Source organism: Phasianus colchicus, chromosome 7 (genome assembly GCF_987193195.1).
Source record: "Phasianus colchicus chromosome 7, bPhaCol1.hap1.1, whole genome shotgun sequence".
NCBI classification, from domain to species: Eukaryota; Metazoa; Chordata; class Aves; order Galliformes; family Phasianidae; genus Phasianus; species Phasianus colchicus.
In genome coordinates, this window is record NC_143442.1 from 1,157,225 (window position 1) to 1,182,314 (window position 25,090).

Below are 25,090 nucleotides of genomic sequence, written 5' to 3' on the forward strand. Positions count from 1 at the left end.
CAGCCTCTTTCAGAAAAAGTACATCAGGCACTGCTACTCAGTTATTACAATAATTGCACAGCGAAGGCCATTTGAGGCATTCTGGAAATGCAGTGCTGGCACTCAGGCAGGTGCCCCCCAGGGCGGTCCTGCAGCGTGCTGTTATTGCTGGGTGGGCTGCACAGGGGTCCCAGCTGCACCCAACGTGCCAGTGAGTGAGGAGCCTCCTGAGGATGCTGTCCTATGCACTCCCACAGCCATAGAGCCACTGAATGGTTGGGTTGGAAGGAGTCTTAAAGACCACAGAACCATGGAATGGTTGGGTTGGAAGGGACCCCAAAGTCCCTCTGGCCCCACTTCTGCCATGAGCTGGCTGCCCCTATTAGCTCAGCTGCCCAGGGCCCCATCCATGGCCTCGGGCACCTCCAGGGAATCACAGAATCTCTAAGGTTGGAGAAGACCTGCAGCAAGGGATGCTGCTCCGGCACCAGAAACACCATGCTCCCTCTCTCCTCCCTCCCAGCTAAATTGCACTGCAAATCAAGAGGCCACATGGGTGTTTATAAATGCAAAGAACATAATGCTTGCTAAGTTTTAACTATCACCAAAGGGCTCTGCTCTCAGTCAAGCGTGAAGGCCCATTTCGGGAGGGCTGCAAACACATTTGTGCAGAGTAGGAAGCTCGCCTTGCCTGCTTTAATCTGTTTCTTCCTCCAGGTCTGAAGGTGAAAACACACTTAATGATACTTAAACTACAGCGAATCACCCGGTACTGAGACGTGTCCCCTAGGGAGTATCTAAAAATATGAGTAAATAGCTCACAACAACATTAAAATATTCAGCAGCGTGCAGAAAGTGACCTCAGCCCCAGTCTGAAGCACTGACTTTGCTCATGATGTTCCCTGAGCCCTATGAATTAAATTGTCCCCGACTCTTTAATCAAGTTGCCCTTGCAAATATGAAACCGCACTAAGATCCATATGTGCCCCAATAGGGCACAGAGCCACTGCAGGGCCTCAGCACACTCAACACCCGTGCTACTGTGACAGGCTGCAGCCCAGGAGATGGGCTACGTGCTGGGAAACCACGTAAAACATCCACGTGGCTTCCATATGCCAGTTTGGCACGCCACATATGGGCCCAGCCCAGCCATCACAGGGTGCACACTAAAACCCAGAGCTGCTCTGCTATCCAAGGAATGACGTTTAGCTAAAAATCTTCAGTTAGGTTTATGTTTTATATCATTTCTGTGATGGGGCAGGACGGCCCCCAGCACCCCGAGTGGTGAGGAAGGAGAGATGCCACAGACGGAGCATCCCGAGAGCGGTGACGGCATGGAAGTCAGCAATTCATATGACACGGAGCAGCAAGAAACAGACTCAGCAGACAATTCTTTGCCCTAATGATGATTAATATTTTTAATTTCATTTCACCTGCTTGCCACCCTCCCTTGTCCCCAAGAACCATTCCTCCTTCCCGCAGCCCTCGGTGTGAGCGCACCCCAAAACGGCACCCAGGAGCCCAGCTGGGGCGAGCTCAGACTGCACTTAGGAAGGGTGAAATGCACCTTGCATTACTTGTCCTATTGGACTGAACAAAACAAATTCCAGATTTCAGCCATGTATTTTCCCACCAATATCTCTACCTACAACAGGCGATGAGATGCATTCACTGAGCACATCTCCAAGCGTTTTGTGCAACACCACTGATGGTTGGAGATCCTCCTAGCACCCATACAACAGCCTTGCAGGGGCTGTAGAACACTCACACTTTGCTCATTTCGGTTTGAAGCAAACAAGTATCCTTACAAAGACATGACTTTTGATGAATCACTGCTTGTTTAGATTATATACGATGAAAGCAAAGCTTCTGCAGAACTCCAGATGAGAACGACTGCCATTTGTCTCTTCTGTATCTCAGAAGACATCTAAGGAAGAAAAGGGAAGAGCCGTGGAGGCTTCAGGCCCCGAGCAGCTCCTAGTGATGCCAGCACTGGAAAAAGATGTGCTGATCTGCCCCGACCATAGAATCATATCATGACATGCGAGTGCCTGCTGTACCCCAGCACTGGGTTGGGATTGTCCAGAGCACCTGAGCAGTTTTATCCCTCCTGCCTTCTGCCCACAGTATGTTCCCCCCCTTGCATCCCAACCCCCCCCAGCCAACACAAGATATAAATGGCACGATAAAAGGAAAACAGAGAACAAATACATTTTTCACTCCACCTCCAACTTCGCTCAGTGCAAGCGGTGGTTTCGTTACGTCTACGCGACCTTGAGAACCACACATGGGAACAATGTTTTAAGTAGCTCTATTACCAAACCTATTACCCAAATGCAAAGCTTCGTATTGCAGCTCTTGGTTCCCTCGAGTCGCTCCAGTTCTGCAATCATTCACAAGTGGCTGCTCCTGAGATAAACCTTTCCACGGAGACCGCATCTCCGCCATTCACGCTATTCGTGCTTGCTTCTAGAAGTTAAGAACAGTGGAATGTGCCTTTGATTCCCATTCTCTGCTCGTTCAATTAAAGAACCTGGCAGGCTGTTTGATTTCTTTCATCGGAAAACGGTGTTAAGAGGTTTTCAAAATACCATTTCACGAGTTCTGAGGACGGAGTGATGCAGATCCCTGCTGGGTTCATGTCTATTTCAGGCTCGTACTACCAGCTCCTCATCCAGCAATGGCAGCGGTTTGGAGGGCTCCGTGCTCCCAAAGGCAGACAGAGGGCTGGGGGGTTCCCAGCCCCTCCAGCTCCACCTGCAAGGTTGGGCAGTCCCAGTGCTGCCAGTGGGGCCGGGATGCTGCATCACAACAGCGTGAAACCGGGACAATGGGCTGTGAAAATAAACGCTCCGAGCGCTCTCCCAAATTACATGCTATCATAATAATGGAGGGGTTGGTGATATATCAAAAATAATCCAAAATGATTAGCAATTACCCTCATGAATCATAACCGCCTTTGAATGCTGAAAAGCCATTTGAGCACTTCAGCTGTGAGGCTCCTCCATCGGAGCCAACGCTCCAAAAACCCAAAATAAACAGAGCCTGGAGAACATCCCGAGCATCCCTGGGCATTCCCATGCAGCCCCCGGGGCTCAGCCATGGGGTGGGCACAGAAGGAACCCGGCCCCACATCCCACCTCCTCCTCCTCCACCACAGCAACGCTCAGAAAGCCCCAAAAATGCACCGCGTGTTGGTATCTAAACAACCCGAAGCTGTAATTAAGGAGGGTATGGAAAGCGTAAAGCAATGTTTATATTCCCAGAAATTAAAATGTCAGCGACGAGGCAGTGAAATAATTTAATCAAGTTGGGAGGCATCTATGAGAAATCACTTTTACATGATTTAATGAGAGAAGGCATCGGAAATGGTGATTTTAATCAGCCAAGCGGGGCTCGTGAGGAAGAACCGCCCGCTTAGGGAACGCAGCTCAATTCTCCCAGAGACTGCTGCGTCCCTGCTGCCACTCAGCACATCTATTGTACATATTTACCACTCCCCCAAGCCCTGGGTAACGCCGCTCATCGGAAGTTTGAAGCACAAAACAAAGCCAAAGAGAAACATCAACAGAACCTTGTAATTCAAAACTGTGATCTGTAGGAGAATCAAATGCTGGAGGGTCTCACAGCAGGCAGGGAGCCCTGATGGTGCCATGGAGCCAAGTCCCAAAGCTTGTGTTGGCTCTGCTCTTTGGAAGGGTAAATTACAGCAGGACAAGGGGAAATGGTTTGAAGTTGAGGGAGGGAAGATTGAGGTTGGATGTCAGGGGGAAGTTCTTTGCTATGAGAGTGGTGAGGTGCTGGAACAGCTGCCCAGAGAGGCTGTGGATCCCCGTCCATCCCTGGAGGTGTTCAAGGCCAGGTTGGATGGGGCCCTGGGCAGCCTGGTCTAGTATTAAACATGGAGGTTGGTGACCCTGCGTGTGGCAGGGGGTTGGAGCTTCGTGATCCTTGAGGTCCCTTCCAACCCAACCGCTGTATGATTCTATGATTCTATGATTCTCCTTCATCATGCTCACTTTGCCTCGCTCTGCTTCAGACCAAAGGCAGCTCCTGCCATGGCAGTGCAAACAGGAGCAGCACTAAGAACACAGCAGGAAACAGATACTCTTCTGCTCTTCTCTCTGATTTGCTGGCTTCCCAGCTCTAGGCTTTGGCACGAGCAGATCTCTGAAGACGCAGCGCCCTGTTAACCACAAGGGATGCTGTGGGTCTGAGTGCAGCTCTGCAGCACTTTATGGGCACACACAGAAAATAATTTACTTGGAAAACAAAGCAGGAGCATGGGCAGAAAGCACTGGATCTCCCTTTAAACTCCAGGAGCTGAAGAGGTGATGAATACCAAAGCCTCTTCTATAAATACGCAGCCCTACAATGCACAGCACTGGGAGGGGTGCTGCCATCAGATGCCCAACCAACCACCAACACTGCAAAATGACTCAAACTCACCCATTCTCACAGCGCAAACGCAGTCTTTTGGGTTTGAAAATCCAATTTCATATTGTTTAATAATGAATGATGTGGAATAAGGGCGATGGTTTCCCTGCAGGAGGTGATAGAAGGGCAGGGACTGACTGCCTCCAAGGGAGCTCTCAGGGCTGCCAGGTGGGCAGCTCTGCATTCAGCTCAGCAGGGATGAGGGGGGAGGAAACCAATACTGGAAGGGGACACAGCAGACCACCCTATAAGGTCTCCTCACCATTAAAGCCAACCATAATTCCAGCAGAGCAAGGAACGTGTTCCAACCACACGCCACGCAGTGGGCACCGAGATGGTGATGCAAAAAGAAGCAACTTTTCACATTTCTCATTTTCCCAGGCAAACTGAAAAGCAGTCAACATTTGTACACAGAACCAAAAATAGGAGCCCAGCTTCTGAACAACTGCGAGTTATTTCTGGCCCCTCCGTTCCACCGCTCTTTCCACACCAGCAGAAAGCATTTCAAGCCTCTGCTGTGTGCCTGACACCACCAGGCTGCTCTGCAGGGCCTTCCTCCTCTACTCACAAAATTAAAGATTCTTTAAAACCCTTTCATCCCTCCACGTTTCATCGAGATAGAACTCACTGTGCTCGATTTTACCCAATATTCATCTCATCTCACAAAACTAGGTCACAACATTTGCAAGCTTACACGAGTTAGGCTTTATAAATCCAGAAAATACCTCCTGTTTTTCTTGTTCTGTGTATGTCTACGTTGAAAAATAAAACATCTATGGAGTATAGCATCACACGACTTCCTGTTCCAAATTCTGATGGGCTATTTACAAAATCCCTTTTCTTTGGGCAGCAGTATTTTGAAACCATGCTGCTGAACGGCCCTGGAGCCCCCTGAGCAGCATCAGCCTGGCAGCCCCAACAGGAAGCAGCTGAACCATGCACAGCAGTTTTCTTGAAAAGCAGCAAGGATTCTTAGCTGCTGCTATGGCCTCGCTGGTGCTGAAGGCTGATGTTACTGAAATGCTGCAGCCCGACGTTCTGTGGGATTGCTACCCATGTGAGCAAAGCTGTGCAGCACAGAAATGCTGGAAAAATGGTAAAGACATTCAGAGTATCCCCACGAAGCATCCTTCTGATGAAGCCAGACAGCAGAAAGTAAAGCAGGGCATGGCAGCAGCTCCCAGCCCCGGTCTGACCACAGCTCCAGTGCCCAGGTGGCATCGTGTTTTGTCCTCCAGGAAATCCTACTCGAGCACAGGTGGTGCTGTAGGACACCCAACTGTACCACTGAGCAATGCTGCAGGACACCCAGCCGTACCAACCATGGGGTGATGCCAAAGGACACCCAACTCTACCATGGGGTGATGCCAAAGGATACCCAACTGTACCACTGAGCAATGCTGCAGGACACCCAACTCTACCATGGGGTAATGCAAAAGGACACCCAACAGTACCATAGGGTGATGCCAAAAAACACCCAACTGTACCACTGAGCAATGCTGCAGGACACCTAACCATACCACTGAGCAGTGCTGCAGGACACCCAACCATACCAACCATGGGGTGATGCCAAAAACACCCAACTGTACCATGGGGTGATGCCAAAAAACACCCAACTGTACCATGGGGTGATGCCAAAGGACACCCAACCGTACCACTGAGCAATGCTGCAGGACACCCAACTGTACCATGGGGCAATGCTGCAGGACACCCAACTGTACCATGGGGCAATGCCAAAGGACACCCAACAGTACCATAGGGTGATGCCAAAGGACACCCAACCGTACCATGGGGTGATGCCAAAGGATACCCAACCACACCGTGGGCAGTGCTGCAGGATCTAATGGCATCGTGTTTTGTCCTCCAGGAAATCCTACTCGAGCACAAGCCAGTGACACTGAAAGGAAAAAATCCCTGAAAGGAAACAGGGATTTTGCCACCTCACACAGAGCATTGCTTTGGTAACAAATACATCTCCAAAAAAAATCAGTCGAATATTTTCACTTTGAATGTAATAAATACATTTCCAAAAAAAGAAAAATCACTGTATTATTTTGACTTTCAATGAAAATAAGACTTTGGCCGTCTGGAAATATTCACATTTTAATCATGCACGGCCTTCAGCAGGCAGCCTGAGCAGCAGCAAGCCCTGCAGGCCGACATCTGCACGGCGGAGCATCTGCTCCACGACTCACCCGTGGTTTCCACGATGCCCTCCAGGATGACGACGATCTCGAATTGCTCCGTCTGCATGCTGCGCTGGGACAGGTCGTAGAAGGGGCTCTTGGCATCGATGACGTGGCAGATGGTGAGCGGCGAGACGAGGAAGAGCTGGTCGGCACCTGTGCTGAAGCCCACGTCCAGCTCCAGCTGGTCCAGCGGCAGGAACTCACCCTCGGGTGTCTGGCGGGACTGGGGGAGAGCACAGGGACAGGGGTCATGGTGGGAGGAAGGCCCCAAGCCCCAAATCAAGGCATGGGCTCACACAGCACCCTCACATCACACCGAGGGCTCCCTCCTGCTTTACTCCTCACTCTTTATTCCTCCTCGCGGCGCTGTGAATAGGAAGGAACAGAACATTACACCCCTTCCCAATCATTATTTTTATTACAGTTTCCCATTAGTCTCTATTTGGGTTTAAGAAAAGCTTTATGAATTCGTGTTTGCCATACGTAGAGCCCCGAAATAACGTTCCAGCGCTGCCTGAAATGCATTTCCAGCACTGCCCACAGCGTGCCCCGTGGAGCCCCATGGCCGGGTGGGAGCTGCAGAGAGACTGCAGGAAAAGGGAGAGAGCGGAACAGAAAGGGATTAAGCGCCTCGCTGGGATTTGGTTTCTATTTTTACAATATTCACAGAACGTGGCTGGATCGGAAGATGTAATCCCAGCGAAACAATGATGTCTCCCAGTGCCCTGGAGTTCCAGCTGAGAAATGGGCTTTCATCTGTGCATGTGAGCGCTGCAACCCATCGCACCCACATCGCCCTGCCCAGCGCCACGGCTTCACGCACAGAGCCAAGGAACACACAGAGCACATCTGCACAAACATCTGCCTGGTGGCCAAAGGCTCCTTCCCTCCTGAGAAGTCTGCTGCTTTTCAGCCAGGAGGCAGAAGCTGGGCAAGGCAGCCGGCACAGCACGCACACAGGGAGAGGAGCGGCGCGGTCCCAGCAGGATGCCAGGGAGCTGCCCAAAATGTGGGTGCAGGGCAGGAACCCGAGGACAGGAGGTGGTGAAGGCTGAGGTGCTGATTGCAAAGAGGTGATGTTGTACGACAGACATCGTAACCGAGAGAGGATCAATAAAAATGGGTGTTAAAGAGAATGCGGTACTTTAAGGACACTGGTAAAGGAAATGTATCCAAGCTGATGTGCTGACAGAGGAAGAAAATGATGGGGAAAAGGTTAAAAACAGACAAATTGTTGTGCCCCTACTGCAGCTCCTCCGGGGTCCCAGGAAACCCATCCCAGGCACCGTCACAGCTGCTCCGGAGCGCCAGGCAGGACTGAGCTCAGGGCATAACCACCCCCATCATGCACCATTTTGCTGTTCTGGTCAATACACTTGTGGAGAAAAAAGACCTTGGGGGACTGTTCTGACCCAGCATCACATGGGCACCAAAGCATAGCACTGCCAGCGTTCCTCTCAGCTCCTCACAACCACGGAGATCCATTCTGCAAAAGGAGCTCCGCCACGAGCGAGGTTTTGCAGTAATTCTGTGTTAGCATTTTCCATTACAGTTTGCTTTTTTCCCTACACCGTCTTCTTAGCAGGGAGAAAAAAATAACAACAAAGCAATTCTCAGGCTTTCCAACTGTCCATAGCATCTACCAGCAGGACAACGTGGAAAGCAGCAGGGCAGCAGCAAGCAGGCACAGCTCTGCACTGCTCTCCACTGAGCGCACACTGCGGTGCCCACGGACAGAACTCCCAGAGGAGCACTTCCACAGCAGTTTCTGTCCCCGTGCAATGATCACCACTTTGTCTGAAAAGCCACTGTGGCACCATTCACTTTTGGAAGAAAAACGAACAAACAAAGAAACAAAAAACAGCAGCAAAGCCTTCTGCTCTCGGGTCCTTCCAGCATTATCACAGAACAGGACTTCTGGGGAGGCGGCTTCAAAGTTGCACAGATTGCATGGAGCCACACCAAGTGGTAAGCACCAACTTTCAAAATTCCATTGGAATTGTTCCATTCGGACATAAACAGAGCTGGCTTTTTTTTTTAATATATCTGTGACAGAAAGGACCCTCTCAGCCTTTCCAAAGCCATATGCACACAGCTTATTCCATGTGCAGGGCATGGCGGTCACCGCACTGCGCTCCAAGAAGCGGGGCTGCTCCTGGGGCTCGGTGCACACTGTGCCACCATCCAACTTCTGAATGAGCCAATAATTGGGGCTCGCTCATATCAGCACAAGAGAGCCCCAGCCCCAGCCGACTGCTCAGAAAGAAAGGACCAAGAACGGATGTATCCACTCCGAGCATCCCCAGCACCATCCCAGCCCCGTTATTTGGGATGCAGTGGGGGCCCTGCTTGGTGCAAGCCTACAGAACCCCACCAGCAATACCCATTGGGGTGAAAGCGCTGCACCTTCTGATGCCTCCAAGCAAAAGGCAGCTGCGTATCGCTGGGGCCGGGTGCAGCAGATGGAACAAGAGCATCTCTCATAGGCAGAGGGGGATGCCTCAGAGCGGGGCCCCCAGAACACCCAGCACCACGTCCCCCACAGCTGGGAAATGTGCAGGATGCTGTGTGTGTGCCAAACATCACCTGAGCCATCCCCTTCCACCCACTGCATATTTATTTCAGCTCACCTATATAAAAAACCATAATAATGAGTCTCAAATAGATATTCAATTTTCCTTGGTAATGCCTCACACTTATTTTTCCTTAGACTTGCAGGGCCATTAGCATGGCTTTTGCACATCTAACCCCGACATTCAGCTTTGTGTGAAGTTCATGCACCACAGAAATGAAGTTCTCTCTAGCTGGAGCCTCCAAGGGTGCAGAAATGTGCCAGGAAGGCAGACAGGTCCCTTTGAAAATACACACCAAGCAATTCCAGCTATCAAGCAGTTACCTCTCAGAGAAAGAATCTAGAATCTGATAAGTATCTACATGTGAAAGAGCATGGAACGTAAACATTATTATACAGGGATGATGTCTCAGGAAGAAATCCTTTAACCAGAGGCAGTGAGGCCGTGGCACTGCCCAGAGCTGTGATGCCCCATCCTCGGAGGTGCCCGTGGCCATGAATGGGCCCTGAGCAGCCTGAGCTGGGGGGCAGCCAGCCCACGGCAGGGCTGGGGGCTGCGAGGTCCCTTCCAAGCCAACCATTCTGTGATCCTACGATGTCTGAGGTCCCTTCCAGCCCACCCCGTCCCGTGGCTCTGTGATACGACTCTACGGCAGTGCCTTACCTTGAGCAGCTTGCAGCGGATCTGCGCTGAGACCATGTGGCTGTTGCGGAGGTTCCCCACGCGGAACATGAGGGTGAGCTTGCCGTCCCGCATGGAGATGGCCGCGTGCTCGCTGAACATCAGGGTCTCGGCCCTCTTCTTGGGCTGGGACATCTTGATGAACATGCAGCCGATGAGGAAGGCGTCCACGATGGAGCCGAGGATGGACTGGAAGAGGAAGAGGATGATGCCCTCGGGGCATTTGTCCGTGATGTAGCGGTAGCCGTAGCCGATGGTGGCCTCGGTCTCGATGAAGAAGAGGAAGGCGGAGGGGAAGTTGTAGACGTTGGCCACGCAGGGGGTGTAGCTGTCGTCGTGAGCCTTGTTCAGGTCGCCCCGCATGTAGGCGATCACCCACCACATGGAGGCCATGAAGAGCCAGGCCACGGTGTACGTGAGAACGAAGATGAAGAGGTTCCAGCGCCACTTGAGGTCCACCAGCGTGGTGAAAAGGTCGGACAGGTACCGGCTGGTCTCACCGCCCAGGTTCCCGTGCTGCACGTTGCACCGTCCGTTCTTATCCACGAAGCGCTGCCGCTTCCCCCGCGGGGCCGCCCGGGGCGGAGGCAGCCCCCCTCCGCTGGCCGAGGTGCTCACCACCTGGTACTCATCGCCCAGCTTCCTCCTCAGCGCCGACATGCTCCGCTCCGCTCCGCGCGGCACCGCACCGCACCGCGCCCCGGCGCCGCCGCTCTGCGGGCGCGGAGGCACCGCTTTGCGCGGCCGCCACCCACGCGGAGCCGCCGGCAGAGGCGGTGCGGGGCGGCCCCGGGCAGTGCGGGTACCGCCTCTCCCAGCACCGCCCATCAGAGCATCATCCCCGCCTCCTCCTCCGCAGTGCCCCGCGGAGCCCCGGGTTGCGCTCCGGGACGCGCAGGGCACCAAAAGGTGCAAAGCTAGCGGCAGGGATGGGAGCTCGCAGCCGCTGTGCGCTCGAGCTGCCGGCAATAAGGCACGCTGAGCGATGCGGCCGGGAGAGCCCCGATGTGCGGTGGCCGCGCTGACCTTCTCTCCGTGCCCGAGCCCGGGGGCAGCGGCGGTACCCGGAGCGCATTGCGGGGGGACGCGTCAGAACGAACATCGCACCACCGCACGTTTTCAAACCGGGAGCAAAAATAGAACTTCCAGTCACATTTCCAATCACGTCTGGGTGCGGGGGACATTTCGAGGATTTCATTAGAGCTTTACGACAGCTTATGCAAACTTCATTTCCCCTTCCCTTCCCCTTCCCAGTGTCTGACTGCTCGTCTGCCTCCTAAACCCAGCCCTACCCTCCCCGGCACAAGGTGAGGCCGTCACCTCCCGTCCTATCGCTGGTTACATTATTAACCCCAACGCTCCGGCTGCAGGAGCCACGTCAGTGCAAAGGAAACTATTTTGTCCTAATTGCTGCAATTCAATTCACCCAATTCTTCTTGCTCCCGGAGAGACTCGCAGACTGCGAACGTCTGCCTCCTGTCGCATGCGATGAGGTAAGGAAACAATGTGAGTGGGGAAGAGAATGAGAGATGCTCAGCAATGTCCTTCAGCGGAGTGCTGCTGGAGACAAGCAGGCTGCCCTGGAATCTATGGCCCTGCTCGGTGCTGCCAGGAGCTCCACAGTGCCACTGCAACTGTAGGAGAAAGTCAAGGCACCATGGAACTGCCTCGAGCTCTCATTCCCTCTGCACCACACGGTGCCATACTGGGCTTCCTAACTGAACCCAGATCCAGCAGTGATGCCATTAGGAAAAGCCCAGAACCCTTTTCCCATCCAAACCACGAACGGATTATTTCTCAGCAATTAGGTGTGCTGCTGATACAAACAGTGATGCTGGCAGCAGAAGGAAACACTCATTGGGATGCAAAGCCACTCAGGAAACCCATGTGGGGGTTTCCAATTCAAATTCAAATCGAGTTCCTAAATGTTCTTAGGTTGCAGAACAGAAAATTCCACCGTGAATCATCAGATTGGTTCATAAGCAAATACAAGCTCAAATCAGGGGATAAAGGCAGCTAAGGAAGTGCAAAGCTGAGAGATCCCAAAGTTCAAACCAGCTCTATCACTTCTCTTCTTGAAAACCTCTCCCGACTATGTGCCCTGTCATTTACACTTCTGCCCCAACCTTTTATCCCTTTGCTCTCCCATGGCTTAACGCGTTATGAATGGAGGTGAGGAGCTGTGCCAGCACATCACAGATTTGGCACATCAGCCCTGAGCTGTACGGAACCAGCAGGCAGCGCTCTGCTCCGTTTCTGATTCTGTCTGCATTTGTTGCTTGTTTGCTTTCAGGGCCAGATGGATTTGAATAGTGATAGGACAAGGGGGAATGGTTTTAAAGTGAGACAGGGGAGGTTTAGGTTGGATATTAGGAGGAAGTTTTTCACACAGGGGGTGGTGAGGCACTGGAACAGGTTGCCCAAGGAGGCTGTGGATGCCCCATCCCTGCAGGCATTCAAGGCCAGGCTGGATGTGGCTCTGGGCAGCCTGGGCTGCTGGTTGGCGACCTGCACACAGCAGGAGGTTGGAACTGGATGAGCACTGTGGGCCTTTGCAACCCAGGCCATTCCATGATTCTGTGAAATGCAGTTCAGTAAAGCAAAGGGCACAGCACTGACCCATAGTGCACACCAGTTAAGCATGGTAGAGGCAGCCAATCACAGAAGTCCAGCAGTGTGCTCAGAAAACGAAATCAATCTTCATTTCAGATAAGCAGTTACAGCAGAAATGCAGCAAACATCCTTTTCTACAGACAATAAATGGTTGTTAGCTGAAGACAGGCATTCAAATGATCTTTACATTTCCCATCGGTGCTATTAGCAAACTCACATTTTCCAATAAAACAAGCGTAAATCACAGCCATAAATCACCGCAGCGGGGCTGGGGAGCATTGCACAGGGAGTGGGGGGGCCCAGCCCCACCTGGAGCCAGCACAGCACCCAGCTATGGGCACAGCACCCACGCCATCCCACAGCCAGGGCTGGGCCCAGCACCCAGTGTAGGTGGTGCAGCTCTGGGATCTGCTCCCAGTTCACCAGGGGCCAGAGCCTCTACCTGCTCAGTGTGCACCAGTGCTGCACCAGCAGCTCATTTTCTGTTTGCCAACCACAGGCACTCAGCTCCTGCCATGTCCTCCCTTGGGCAGCACCAAGCCTGAAGTCTGCACTGCACAGCGCTGACATTTGATGGAAGAAGAAGATTCACAGGAGCTACAAAAACAGAAAGAAGTGTCTGCTCTTCCAGCACTGTGGCTTCCCTTAGAAATGTATTTTCAAAGCTACAGTGCCGGAGAGACGACTTGGGGTCATTTGTAGGCTTTTATGAGCTTCTTATTTGAAGTCTCAAACCATGAATTCTTCCCTAAATAAACTCACACCTCACAGAAATGTGCAGTTAGTGCTCCGGAACGTGGGCAGCTAAAAATACACCCAATTATCTCTGCTTGAAATGTCAGCACAGACAGGTCTGCAAACGAGTCCTTTCCCATCACATCTTAAATAACGGAGCAGAGACGAAAGTTGGATCTGCTCCTGGCACCTGGAGAGCAGCAAGTGATGCTGGATGTGGCTGGGCTTCTTGGAAGAGCTTAAAGGAAGGAAGAAAAAAGTAATAAATAGAGAAAAGTGTGTCTTTATGGAGGGTTTCCTGCTGGCTTTGGGTGCCAGGAGCTTTGCAACCCTCTTGACCCTGAGGAGCTCACTGTGCAACACTCTGCTGGGATGTGGGCAGCACTGCAAACACTGCGGGGAATAACAAAATAAAAGAAAAGCTCGTTTACCCCATCCCCAGGCAAAATGTAAGAATAAAGCTGGGTATGCTGAGACAGAGCTTTTCCAGAGAGATGCTCAGAAGGACGCTACTGAAATGAGCTCAGCTGCAAGACCAAGGGAGATGTGTTACTGAGGCAGGTGTTAACATGGAGCACCAGGATGCTCCAAGCCAGCATTCTGCTGCTGGTCAGCAAAATGGAATCATTGGCAATGGAAGCCATCCCCAGGGATGTCTGCATGCAGAATTCATAAAGCACTGCTCTCTCAATTCGCTCACAGCAAAGCAAAACACCTGCAGCAGTTACATCGATATCCAAGCTGTCTTTGCTGGGGAGATCCAAGAAATGGCCCCAAGCTGTTGTGGAGGGGCAGGAATGAGGGATGCCTGAGCAGACCAGGTGAGGGGATGAGTCTGATGTGAAATATTGGCACAGGGCAGAATTTCTGCCTGATGTGCTGGCAACAAATAGAAGTGGGCAACTGGAAACTGGAGGTGGTGGGTGAGGCCTTACCCTGCACGACCTGTTGGTAATGTTACACATACTTCAGCTCCCTCCATGCAGCATTTCCTTCCTGACTTTGTCATTAATGACCATCAGCACTGAAGGAAGGGCTCACATGGCAAGGCTTCTCTTTCCCTTGTAGTGCAAAATTAGGACAGACAATACATGCTTTGTTCACTGGTTCCTTACTCCTAACCTCAGGGCTTTCAAAACGTTCGTAGTTTTGTATGTATGGAATATAAATCCTTCCTTTCTTTCTGCCTTTGCACCTAGGAAATGCCAATGAAAGCTTTGCTATGCTTCAAAACCGTGTGATTTAAAATACATTTTCCTCACATCTCAGATGTATTTCAGAAACGCGCAGCTCCCACTGCAGTTCCTGGGATGTCAGAACCTCAATACATTTCCATCCCTCACTACTCGGTTTTGATTAAAAGCAAGCCCTGCTATTTCTAGTGCTTGCACACAAGCCAGTTGATCTTAAGAAAATGTTCCAGAATAGGGAATAATGAGCCCTCCAGGAGCACCTTCTTGCAACCCAAGGAAGGAGATTCTCGCCAGCAGCCCAATTTATGTCCACCAAACCCACCCCTCATTGCCACCAGAGCACAGGAAACGTGCCCACAGAATCACAGAACCATTCAGGTTGGAGAAGACCTCTGGGATCCCCAACCCAACCCAACCCAACCCAACCCAACCCCACCAAGCCCCCTGGGCAGACTGTGCCAGTGCCCAACTGCTCTTTAGAGAAGTTCTTCCTCATTCCCAGCCTAACCCTTAAGGCAAGCCTGGAGCAAACTGCAATAAAACCATTAAGATATGCTGAAAAACAGCAACATCCATATATGTATTCTGTATATTCCTATACAGAATGTAGCTGTATCTACAGATTTAGTATATTAGAGACAAAAAGCTCTATGAAGGTCTTGCTTCATCTGCTTTGCAAATGCAGGAGCTCCTTATAGTATATTCTTCCAACCCAGTTCTCACAGCCTTCCCATACATTCTGCTAGAAGATAATTCCATTTGACAAATTTTGAAATGTTAAATACTACAAAGCATTTACCAACCTTAGCACCTCCTTAGCACGTTTCCTCCCTTCTCTCCCCATTCTTTCCTAACATGTCTGGCTGTTCAGATCCACCCAGCCAGCACAAAGCACTGGCTGAAGCACTTCTCTACAAATGGGTTTTTTGGGTTCCTTGGAGACCTTCTGACCCACCATGTCCTTTTCAGCCTACTGCTTCCATTAGGTTCCTTTTACTCAGTAAACTCTCCTTTATGGAATTTTCCTTCAGCTTCTCATTGCAATGGAAAGTAAGACCTGCATCCCCAGAACTGCCTGGTGAGGTCCCAGAGAGCTGCCCCCAGGGAGTGTCAGCACAGACCAGCAGCATGGCTTTCTTCTTTTTTTTTTTTTAACTCCTGTGTGGTTAAAAGGTATTTCAGAATGAGAAAAATGGTAAATAAAGCAAAACATGTTTCTCACGTGCTGACCATACATGAAGTTATCTTTGGCTAGAGATCACTTATGCAGAGATGGATAAAACACAGGGTTGCAGCTTGGTGATTTCTGAGCATCCTGCTGTGGCACGTGAAGACCACGAGGTTCAGCTCCAATATAACGCAGAGCCAGATACTGATTTTCTCTCAATTTCCCTGACCTCAGGGGGTGCAGACAGAAGACAGGTGGGCTGAGCCATTGGGGTGAGCAGTGAGCAGCCCCTGGCACGCAGCCCTGCCACCAACCCGTCCTGCAGTGAGTGCAGCACCCAGACGGAGCCGTGCAGGGAAAGGAGAACCCGGCTGCGTTGCTGAGGGTTGAATTAAGGAGCACCAATTTAATCACTTCCAGGCGTGACTCATTCCCTGTGGCAGATGTCACCTGGCAGACAAACAAACGAGGGCGTATCATACAATGAATGGAATCGCCCTGCTCGGATGGCTGGGGCTCTGAGCAGAGGAGTTGTGCTGGCTGTGCAGATGAACCCATTGCTCACGTATCCCATTGAGCACAGCCTTATTAGTAGTGATGGTGGGTGATACCAGGCAGGTCTGGGACAGCTTGTGCAGGCTTGGTGTGTCCCCATATGCAACACAATAACTCACAGTGATTTTCTTAAGGGCTCGATCCATGTAACTCCTAAATATACCTCAAAAGGAGAAAAACACACACAGTTTTTTCTTCTTTTCCTTTTTCTAATGAAAAATGAGATGCTGGTTGTTTCCCTCGCTGTAATTATAGCCCCATTACCAATCCTAACTGCTAACGCTTCTGCAAAATGCAAAAAGAGGCATACCTCTGCCTGCACTCATTACTCACAAATAGATTATTTTATGATTCATCTAAATGATTCACATACTATAATTAACATGAGCTCTACAGTTAATTGCATCTCTGTGAAATAGTTTAATAATCAGAGTAGTAACTTGACGGGCTTTTTTTTTTTTAATGGCGTCTGTGCGATGGATGTTTTATATAAACTGCAGCTTATTAGAAGCAAACACACAAATACATTTTTCTCTGCAGACAGCCTGGATTGTTTTAGGCTTAGAAAACACAGAAGCAGGTACGCTTTGAGAGAAAAGATTTACCTGCTTTTTCTCTCTATTTGCACAAGTGTCTTTGTCAGTCTCTGTGATGCACTGTAGATGAAGGCCACATCACTCTCCTGACTCTTAACACCACGACTTCATTTTCACAAGGTTGATACCAAAAAGATTTGATTTAGACAAGAACTGGAATTAAACTAAAAGCTGACATAACCATGTTAGTGGTCTGTTAGCACTTGGGATTGGGTTTCTCTAGAGCCCCTTCCATGGAGCCAATGCCCAGCCCCTGCCTCCCCACCTGCCAAGGATTCTTTGGCACTGACGCTTACAATCCTTTATTTTTAAAGCAGATGCTCCTCCACCTTCATCAGAACCGACCACCTCCCGATTCAAGATGTGACTGAAAGAAAATCCTCCAACTGCCAAAATAAGCCTAAAACGCCGTTTTGGCACTGTGTGTTCAACATCACTGCTCTGTTACGCTGCACACAGCTCTGCAACCATTGGCACTGTTGCCAGCATCAGCAGCAGCCACACTTCTCATCCTTTAACCCTCCTGTGCCCCACGCCAGAGAGAAGAGAAATCAAATTTATAGGAAAGCTGTACCTTTCCCATTGGTATTTTTCCCCAAAGCAGAGCTGCTTGATGGAGCATTTGAAGAATGCTTACCCCAGGAGGTGACGTTTTGGGTTTTGCATGCTGGAATTTGCATGCCCTAAGTGCAACCCAAGGAGAAGCCAAAGGCAACCAAAGCAACCACCCCACCTCCCATCTCTCTGCCAATTGCAAACTGGGCACGTAAACAAGGGCAGGGCAAACAGATGGGTTGTGCTGCAAAGCCAACCTTTCAGCACACAGCACCACTTAAGCAGAAACAGACAGAAGCACCAGAAGAAAACTAAACCAGTATATTTTAATTCTACAAAAATGTATAAATATTTAAATGTACAGCAAAGAGTACCAGGATGCCATTTAATAACTGTTACAACATTTAAAATGTGCAATTCTTTACCCACAATCTACCTTTGTAAATTGAAGTTAATCCTCACCCTCATCCAGGAGCGCTGCTAAGCAAGGCTGCAGGCCGCCATGCCTCGTGCCATCCCCCACTTCACCAAAGCACACCACAATCCCAGTGCTCCCCCCAGTAACCGTGTGCCCCAGGTGTTCATCAGTGCCCACTTACCAAGCTGGCCTGAATGTGGAGAAGAGAAATAAACAGGGCTGGTAACCTGTTGGAGCAGCGGTTCTTGATGGAAGTGACCAAGTGTTGGAGAAGCAGCGCTGCCACAAAGCCATGGACATTGCTGGTGCCCACTCAACACCACCAGCCCAGCACAGCTCCTGCTGCTGGGACAGACTCACCAACTCCTTTTGTCTCCCCAGGTTGTTCCACATGGGGAATGCAAGGACTTTTAGACAGCACAGAACCCAGGGAGCTTGGAGGCTTTGCCCAGCACCCACAGCCGACACAAGCAGAGGGTGCAGATACAAAGTCAGAACGCACAGCCTTGCATCAAAGCACACAGCTTTTCTTCAAAACACTCTTCGAAGAAATAAATCCTTCTAGTGATTGGGAAATATGCGCGCAGAGAAACTCATCTAGCTGGACCAGATCACAACGCCTGACTGCTTCAAGCCCCACTTGTGCCTGGTTTCTCCCGTCTCCGTGGGCTCGCAGTGTGCTGATGACCCCTCACACTATGGCTGGCCCTCCCTTCCTCAGTGCAATTCTTAGCACAAGGACTAGAAGCAATTCTCTGCTGAACATGATAAAATAATTAGATTTAGTATTCGTAGAGTTCTCTTTATTTTAAACACACTGTGCAAATAGAAGCCAGTCCTCCCAACACCCTTTGGAGGTATTTCGGAAACAGGGAGCCAAACAGAACCGTGCTTGTCAGATGTGGTCTGTGACTCTGAGTGCTGCCCTTTGTGGGCACACAACCAAAGGAGAGATTGCAAATTATTTGCCAAGGAAACAGAAATTTAGGAGGTGGAGGAAAGACTGGGGTCCAAGCACTCAGAAACTTACATTCATTTCCTACATCACAATTTGTTACCCTTGATGTTGTATCAGCATTTAAGGTGCCCCTCACCACTACCACCTCATTCTACACGAGAGGTTTACGTGAAATTCTTCTGGAAGGACTTAGGGGTTTTCCACATTCTCACAAAGGAGGCAGATCCAGGATCTGACCCCTCATTAAGGAGGTAGGTCTGGGATTCGAGCCAACAGAAACACCCACTGTGTCTGAGGCTAAATTCAGTGCTTTTTTTCTAAGTCAGAATGTAATTTCTCAGCCTCAGCCACTCTGAGGCTGCACCTCAAGCCTAGCCAATTGCAGACTGCTTTCACCTCTCACCACCTTCAAGCAATGATGCCAGGAGAGCCTCCCAATGCAAACACAGCTCTTAGAGCTGCAGCAGCCACCACCTCGTGCACTGGGGATGCTCTGTCACACAGTGACACAGTCACACTGGAGGTAGCCATCAGTTGGCACCATGAGTGCACACTCCTAACGCTTGTGGATGCTGTAGGACCTCCCATAGCTTTTACTTCTATAACAACAAGCAAAAGCCAAGCATCTGGATATATCATCCACCAGCCTGAGTGGCTGTGCACCAGGACAGCCCTTGGAAAGGAGATAAAGAAATAATTTGAAAAAAGAAAATCTGCATGGAGATTGGTGTTTATGTTTGTGAGGTTTGTATGCTGTTCCTGTGAAGAAGATTACAGCCATCTTCTGTTTTGCTGGCTTTTAAGCCATACTGAATAGTTCTGGGGGGATTTTAAGATGAGATTGGAAGTGCCTGACACTGCTCTGAGCAGGGCTGTCGGGATGGACATGCCAGCTGCTGTGACATGGCAGTTCCCATGCACACGCAGCAAATACTTCTCAAATTGAACAGGCTTCTAGATTTAATGTAATGATATGTACCTGGAAGATATAAATGGCCTACGAATTTCTGCTATCTATATACGAGAATACTAATCCATAGTAATGTGAATCTCCGCTGTGATGGCCAATGGAAATGATACTGACATGGACAGGTCACCTTCCCATACCCAGCCACAGGCTGACACATTAGCTCCTGGGATGCCTCCGACATGACCACGTGTCATCAGTGCTTCTTTAATAACCATGCTAACGAAGCAAAATGATTAAGCCACAAAATTATTAAAAATATAAATAAGCATCTGCCATTTCTATTGGAGCTGGACCTGACCCACAGTTTCACCCACTGTGACAGGGGATTCCTGGAGGAACGCTCCTGACTGCGTTTCACACAGGATGCAGGGACACAGTGATGCTCAAAAGCAGCAGCTGCAGGTTGGGTCCAGCCTGACACCTGGTCTCTGTTTCTCACAGAGGACCAATTCAGTGGAAGCAGCAAAAACCCTTTAAGTCTGCCAGGTGTGAGGTTGCAGGCCCTAATGCGAACCCAGTCTTCCTACTGCAGATTTCAACGCGTGTCACTCCTTAGCGTTATTCCAATGTCTCTTCTGTTGTTCCATTCCATTTCAGCTTATGAATGCGCTCCGTTTTGCTGCTGTTTCAAACACACGCATGTGGGTATCCTGTTGTCCTTTAACATCAGAAACTCTGCACACTGCCTCAGTGGCCTGTCGAGTGCAGGGCTTCCCCACTGCCAACATCCCATCGCCCTGCCAGGAAAGCCAGGTACCAACACACGGAGGCTGCAGAACCACTGGCCGTCGTTCCCAGCGCCGTCAGCTCCATAAGGCATTTCGTGCCGTGCCGCTGCCCCGCAGCACGATGTACCACACACACACCAACACACCCCACCCAACCTCTCCCACCAAGTTTCACAAAGGTTTCTCTTGAGACGGTCACCGAGGACATCCGCCTTGCTAACGGCGCAGATTTTGATATTTATAAGCTCCAACGCACTTCTTTTGAGCAGTCACAGGTTTGAAGGGGGCACGTGGAGCCCTGCTGGAGAACAACACAGCGCGGCTCCGTGGGTCGGCGGGCCTCCTGCGGGCGTGAGGCCTCCAACAGGGCTGTGGTTTCCAGCGGGGCCGGGGCCTCCTGTGGGCGAGAGGTTTCCAGCAGGCCTGAGGGCTGCATGTCGGCAGGAGCCGTGGGGCCGGGCCGGGCCGTCAGGCCCCCAGCGTCATGTTGCGCAGCAGCCACTGCTGGGACCGGCCGCCCGCACAATCCTTCATGCTGGGGACCAGCTTGTCCTCCTCCGACGGCCCGTCCAGGCATTGGTTGCTGTTGACGTGCCTCAGGGTAAGCTTCTGCAAAGAGAAGTGGAAGAGCTGAAAGCAACAAGGCAATCACAGCTGGAAATGCTCTGTGGGCGGTTTTAGCCCTACCCAAGGCCCGGCTCTGAGTCGCCCCAACCACGCTGCCTGGAGACCGAGGGGTCCTGCTGCTGAGCCAGGCACAGCAGGTGGAACACAAAGCACAGGTGTGAATATCACAGAATCACAGAATGAATCACAGAATGGCCAGGGTTGGAAGGGACCTCAAGGATCATAAAGCTCCAACCCCCCTGCCACATGCAGGGCCACCAACCTCCACATTTCACAGCAGCCCAGGCTGCCCAGGGCCCCATCCAACCTGGCCTTGAACACCTCCAGGGATGGACGGGGCATCCACAGCCTCTGGGCAGCTGTTCCAGCACCTCACCGCTCTCTCTGTAAAGAACTTCCACACCACAAAGCAGCAGTGCTCTGGTTTAAGGACCACTAAGATGATCGGAGGGCTGGAGCACCTCTCCTACAATGAAAGGTTGAGGGAACTGTGCTTGTTTAGCTTAGAGAAGAGAAGGCTGCAGGGAGACCTCATTGTGGCCTTCCAGTACTTGAAGGGAACGGATAAACAGGAGGGGGAACGGCTGCTTGTGAAGGTGGACGGTGATAGGACAAGGGGGAATGGTTTTAAAGTGAGACAGGGGAGGTTTAGGTTGGATATTAGGAGGAAGTTTTTCAGCCAGAGGGTGGTGAGGCACTGGAACAGGTTGCCCAAGGAGGCTGTGGATGCCCCATCCCTGCAGGCATTCAAGGCCAGGCTGGATGTGGCTCTGGGCAGCCTGGGCTGCTGGTTGGCGACCTGCACACAGCAGGGGGTTGGAACTGGATGAGCACTGTGCTCCTTTTCAACCCAGGCCATTCTGTGATTCTATAACAATTCTGTGATTAAGGAATTCAGACTCCAACAACCCAAATAGATACGCATTTCAGGCCACTTGGTGTTAGTTCAGAAATAATTGCTAGTGGAAAACGTATGCTTCAAAAGCAAACTTCAATTTGTTATGTATTACATGAACAACGTCATCGTACAGGTGATAATCTTTCTCTTTTCAGTATCTTTTTTCTTCTCTTGTCCCTTTCATTATTTGACTATACTGCACTATTTCTGGGGAACGGGAGAGTCAGAAGGGAACAGAAGGAAGCTGAACATCTTTACCTGAAATCATCTGCTCAAAAGCACTGGGTGCACACGTACATAAAGAGACTGAGGGAAGGTGAACGTACCGCTACAGACTAAGTCTGAGCTCTGTACAGCAGCTCCATGCAGGTTATAACCCTGCTCTAGCCAGAACAGCCAAGGGAACAGATTTCATTAACAACTGCAACACATTCTGCTTGGTTTTATATGCAGGCACATACCTGGGCTACTACACCATGTAATTTTACACTGCAGTCCATCCTGGATTGACATGTCACATACTAACACTCTTCATTTCTATTACGAATATTATTTCACTGGCTCATTCTTAGAGGTTGGCTCCTTGGTTTAAAACAAACCATTAAGCACTTCTCAAAGAAAATCCTAGAGACACTGTAAGAAATCACTGGGGGGCCATCTGACATGCATTCAGTGATGAATATAAGGAATTCTTCTCTAATTACTGGAGGAAAGAGTTACCAGTGCGAACAGAAGTAGCTTGTTTACTAAACAGCACAGCTCAAAGCATCACTGATTCTTCACTCACATTGTTTTTTGAGCAATTAACCAGCTATCATTTTCTGCTATAACCAGAAATGCAAAGAAGTCTAAAAAAGCTGCCGTCGCCTTCATCAGCTGTTCCCTTCTTTTCAGTGTATAATTTAGTGCTAGACTGACATATTATTGGGATTTTCAACCGTCTCATAGATTTTTTTTCTGTGTTCTATCATTATTTATGCTATTACAAAAAAAGGCCTCATTTGCTTGGGAAACAATTAATTACTAGGCAATACAATACTCATACAAGGCAGCCTAAAATTTCTATTTCACTCAAAGCTGAGAACACATGGATGGGTGCAGAGTGAGCTGCACACACATTCAGATGCATGAGAGCTATGTTGTTTCACACTTAGCAATGTATGCAAATGACAGCTCTGATGGGAAATCCCTCAGCTCATCAGAGCTCTGGGGGTCTGCACTAATGAGAGCAGTGCTCAACTTCAGAGCGGTGCACTCGGACATGGAGGGAACAGTTTGCTGCATGAAAATGTAAGAGATGAGAGCAACCCCTGCTTGTGCCACTGACCTTATGTGGTCCCACTGTCTTCCACTACACACACACATCGGTGAAACTATCTGGCCAAGAAAGGCAGTGGTCAGCACAATATTTTTGATTCCTTCACTGGTTCATGCTTCATAATTGTCTGCTGTAATTAACAACTGACACTAAACACGTGTACTACTATATATACCAAAAGACAGGAAAGGAATTCTCTTGAGGTAAACAGGCAGAGAACAGAAAAGCATTTTCCTGCAAGGAGCTTAAATCCATAGCTGTTTCATTTGCTTTCAAAGCTGTGTTGGATAAACTTGCATTAGATGTTTTATATTCAGATACCAACCTCCAACTGCTCGTTAAAGGAAATAATCAGTGGGGCTGTAAAAAATGTTTCTAAAGACTTCCAGCCTGGTGTAGTTCCTTAGCATCCACGTTTGCAAGGGGCTACCATTGCAAGCCTCCACGGTGGGACCATGGGTGCCATCCTCTATCCTGCTGAGTGTCAAGCACGACTGGGTGATTATATGGAGAAATGTGTGGGTCTGCACGACAAAAAAGTGGTGAAAATGAACAAAACCAGCAAACAGGAGGAGAAGCAAAGGAGAAAGCCACAGCCTTTGACTAGACACCCACAGCAGCAAGGCGGGTCAATCTAACAGCAGTGCTGATAGAGGGGAGGCAGGGGGACTGACTGTGTGTGATACCCTGGAGTCAGATGGCACCATTCACAGGGCCAGCTCACATGCACAGAGCACACATACTAACAGGCATGCCCACGGACTAAGGTTCAGTCCTGTCATTGTGGCCTTCCAATATTTGAAGGGAGAATACAAACAGGAGGGGATGCAGCTGTTTTCAAGGGTGGATAGTGACAGGACAAGGGGGAATGGTTTTAAACTGAGACAGGGGAGGTTTAGGTTGGATATGAGCAGGAAGTTTTTCACACAGAGGGTGGTGAGGCACTGGAACAGGTTGCCCAAGGAGGCTGTGGATGCCCCATCCCTGCAGGCATTCAAGGCCAGGCTGGATGTGGCTCTGGGCAGCCTGGGCTGCTGGTTTGACCTGCACACAGCAGGAGGTTGGAACTGGATAAGCATTGTGCTCCTCTGCAACCCAGGCCATTCTAGGATTCTACAATACTATGAAATCAGCCCCAAAGATGCCAAGCCATAAATATTCCTGAGTTCCCAGTGTGTCTTGATGAACACCTGTATTCCAGGTACAGCACTGGCAGCCTGACACCAGTGAGTTGCTACCTGAACAGATGAAGCTCTGGGGATAACTGCGAGGAGAGGACTGTGCTGCTGGGGGAGGAGGAGATGCACTACTCTAGGGTTTGGCACAGAGGCTGCAGCTGTTTCCAAACTTACCTCAAAGCTATACTCCCATTTACCAACATACTGACAGGAGGAAAAAGAAAAGAAGGAAATGAGAGTCAGTGACTCAAGGCACATTTTTTGTGAAGACCTTCATCTTTCAGAGAATGTAAATTCCACCGCTTTGTGCAGATGTCGGATTTAGTGACAAATTTAAGAGTAATTATGCACGATCAAATCCTGACATCGTTATTCATGCATGAAGAAATGAAGCCTTTTTCTATCAAACATAACTAGTATTTTTTCTTCCTTGAGACCATTTGCATTTACCATATATCCTAAGATCTCACCATCCTACACAGACTAAAACTTGCTTGGGTGTTGTGGGGAGACACAATGGGATCCACCAGCCCAGCCCAAAGCAAGCACCACGTGTGCATTGTAAAACCATTACACAATGCGTGCTGATGGGAAGCCATCAAAAGCTGAGAAAGTCCACCTTGGCACATCCCATTGACAGAGCTGATTTATACAGCCGCCCTTGCAGTGAAGTAGGCAGCTTGAAAATGGGCCAGGAATCCTAATGGGCTGTTAAGGAGTA

General features: G+C 50.1%; 2 protein-coding genes across 6 annotated transcripts in view; both read right to left on the bottom strand.

Moving 5' to 3' along the window:
- KCNJ3 (potassium inwardly rectifying channel subfamily J member 3) overlaps positions 1 to 10,617 on the bottom strand; it is a 28,722-nt gene extending 18,105 nt beyond the window's left edge. Inside the window, exons 1-2 of the mRNA XM_090143443.1 lie at positions 9,842 to 10,617; positions 6,612 to 6,828 (exon numbers count right to left, since the gene is read on the bottom strand). Coding sequence (XP_089999569.1) covers positions 6,612 to 6,828; positions 9,842 to 10,519 — 895 coding nt within the window. The 5' untranslated portion in view covers positions 10,520 to 10,617. The remainder of the gene's footprint in view (positions 1 to 6,611; positions 6,829 to 9,841) is intronic.
- Positions 10,618 to 17,575: 6,958 nt separating this feature from the next.
- Positions 17,576 to 25,090, bottom strand: part of GALNT13 (polypeptide N-acetylgalactosaminyltransferase 13) — an 83,108-nt gene continuing 75,593 nt past the window's right edge. For 2 of the 5 annotated variants that reach the window (XM_090143445.1, XM_090143448.1), the window contains exon 13: positions 23,687 to 24,573. In XM_090143445.1, the coding sequence (XP_089999571.1) occupies positions 24,313 to 24,573 (261 nt within the window). In that variant the 3' untranslated portion in view covers positions 23,687 to 24,312. Of the gene's footprint in view, positions 20,958 to 23,516; positions 24,574 to 25,090 lie in introns of those variants that run through there. The other 3 variants (XM_090143446.1, XM_090143449.1, XM_090143447.1) reach the window with 3 other exon arrangements.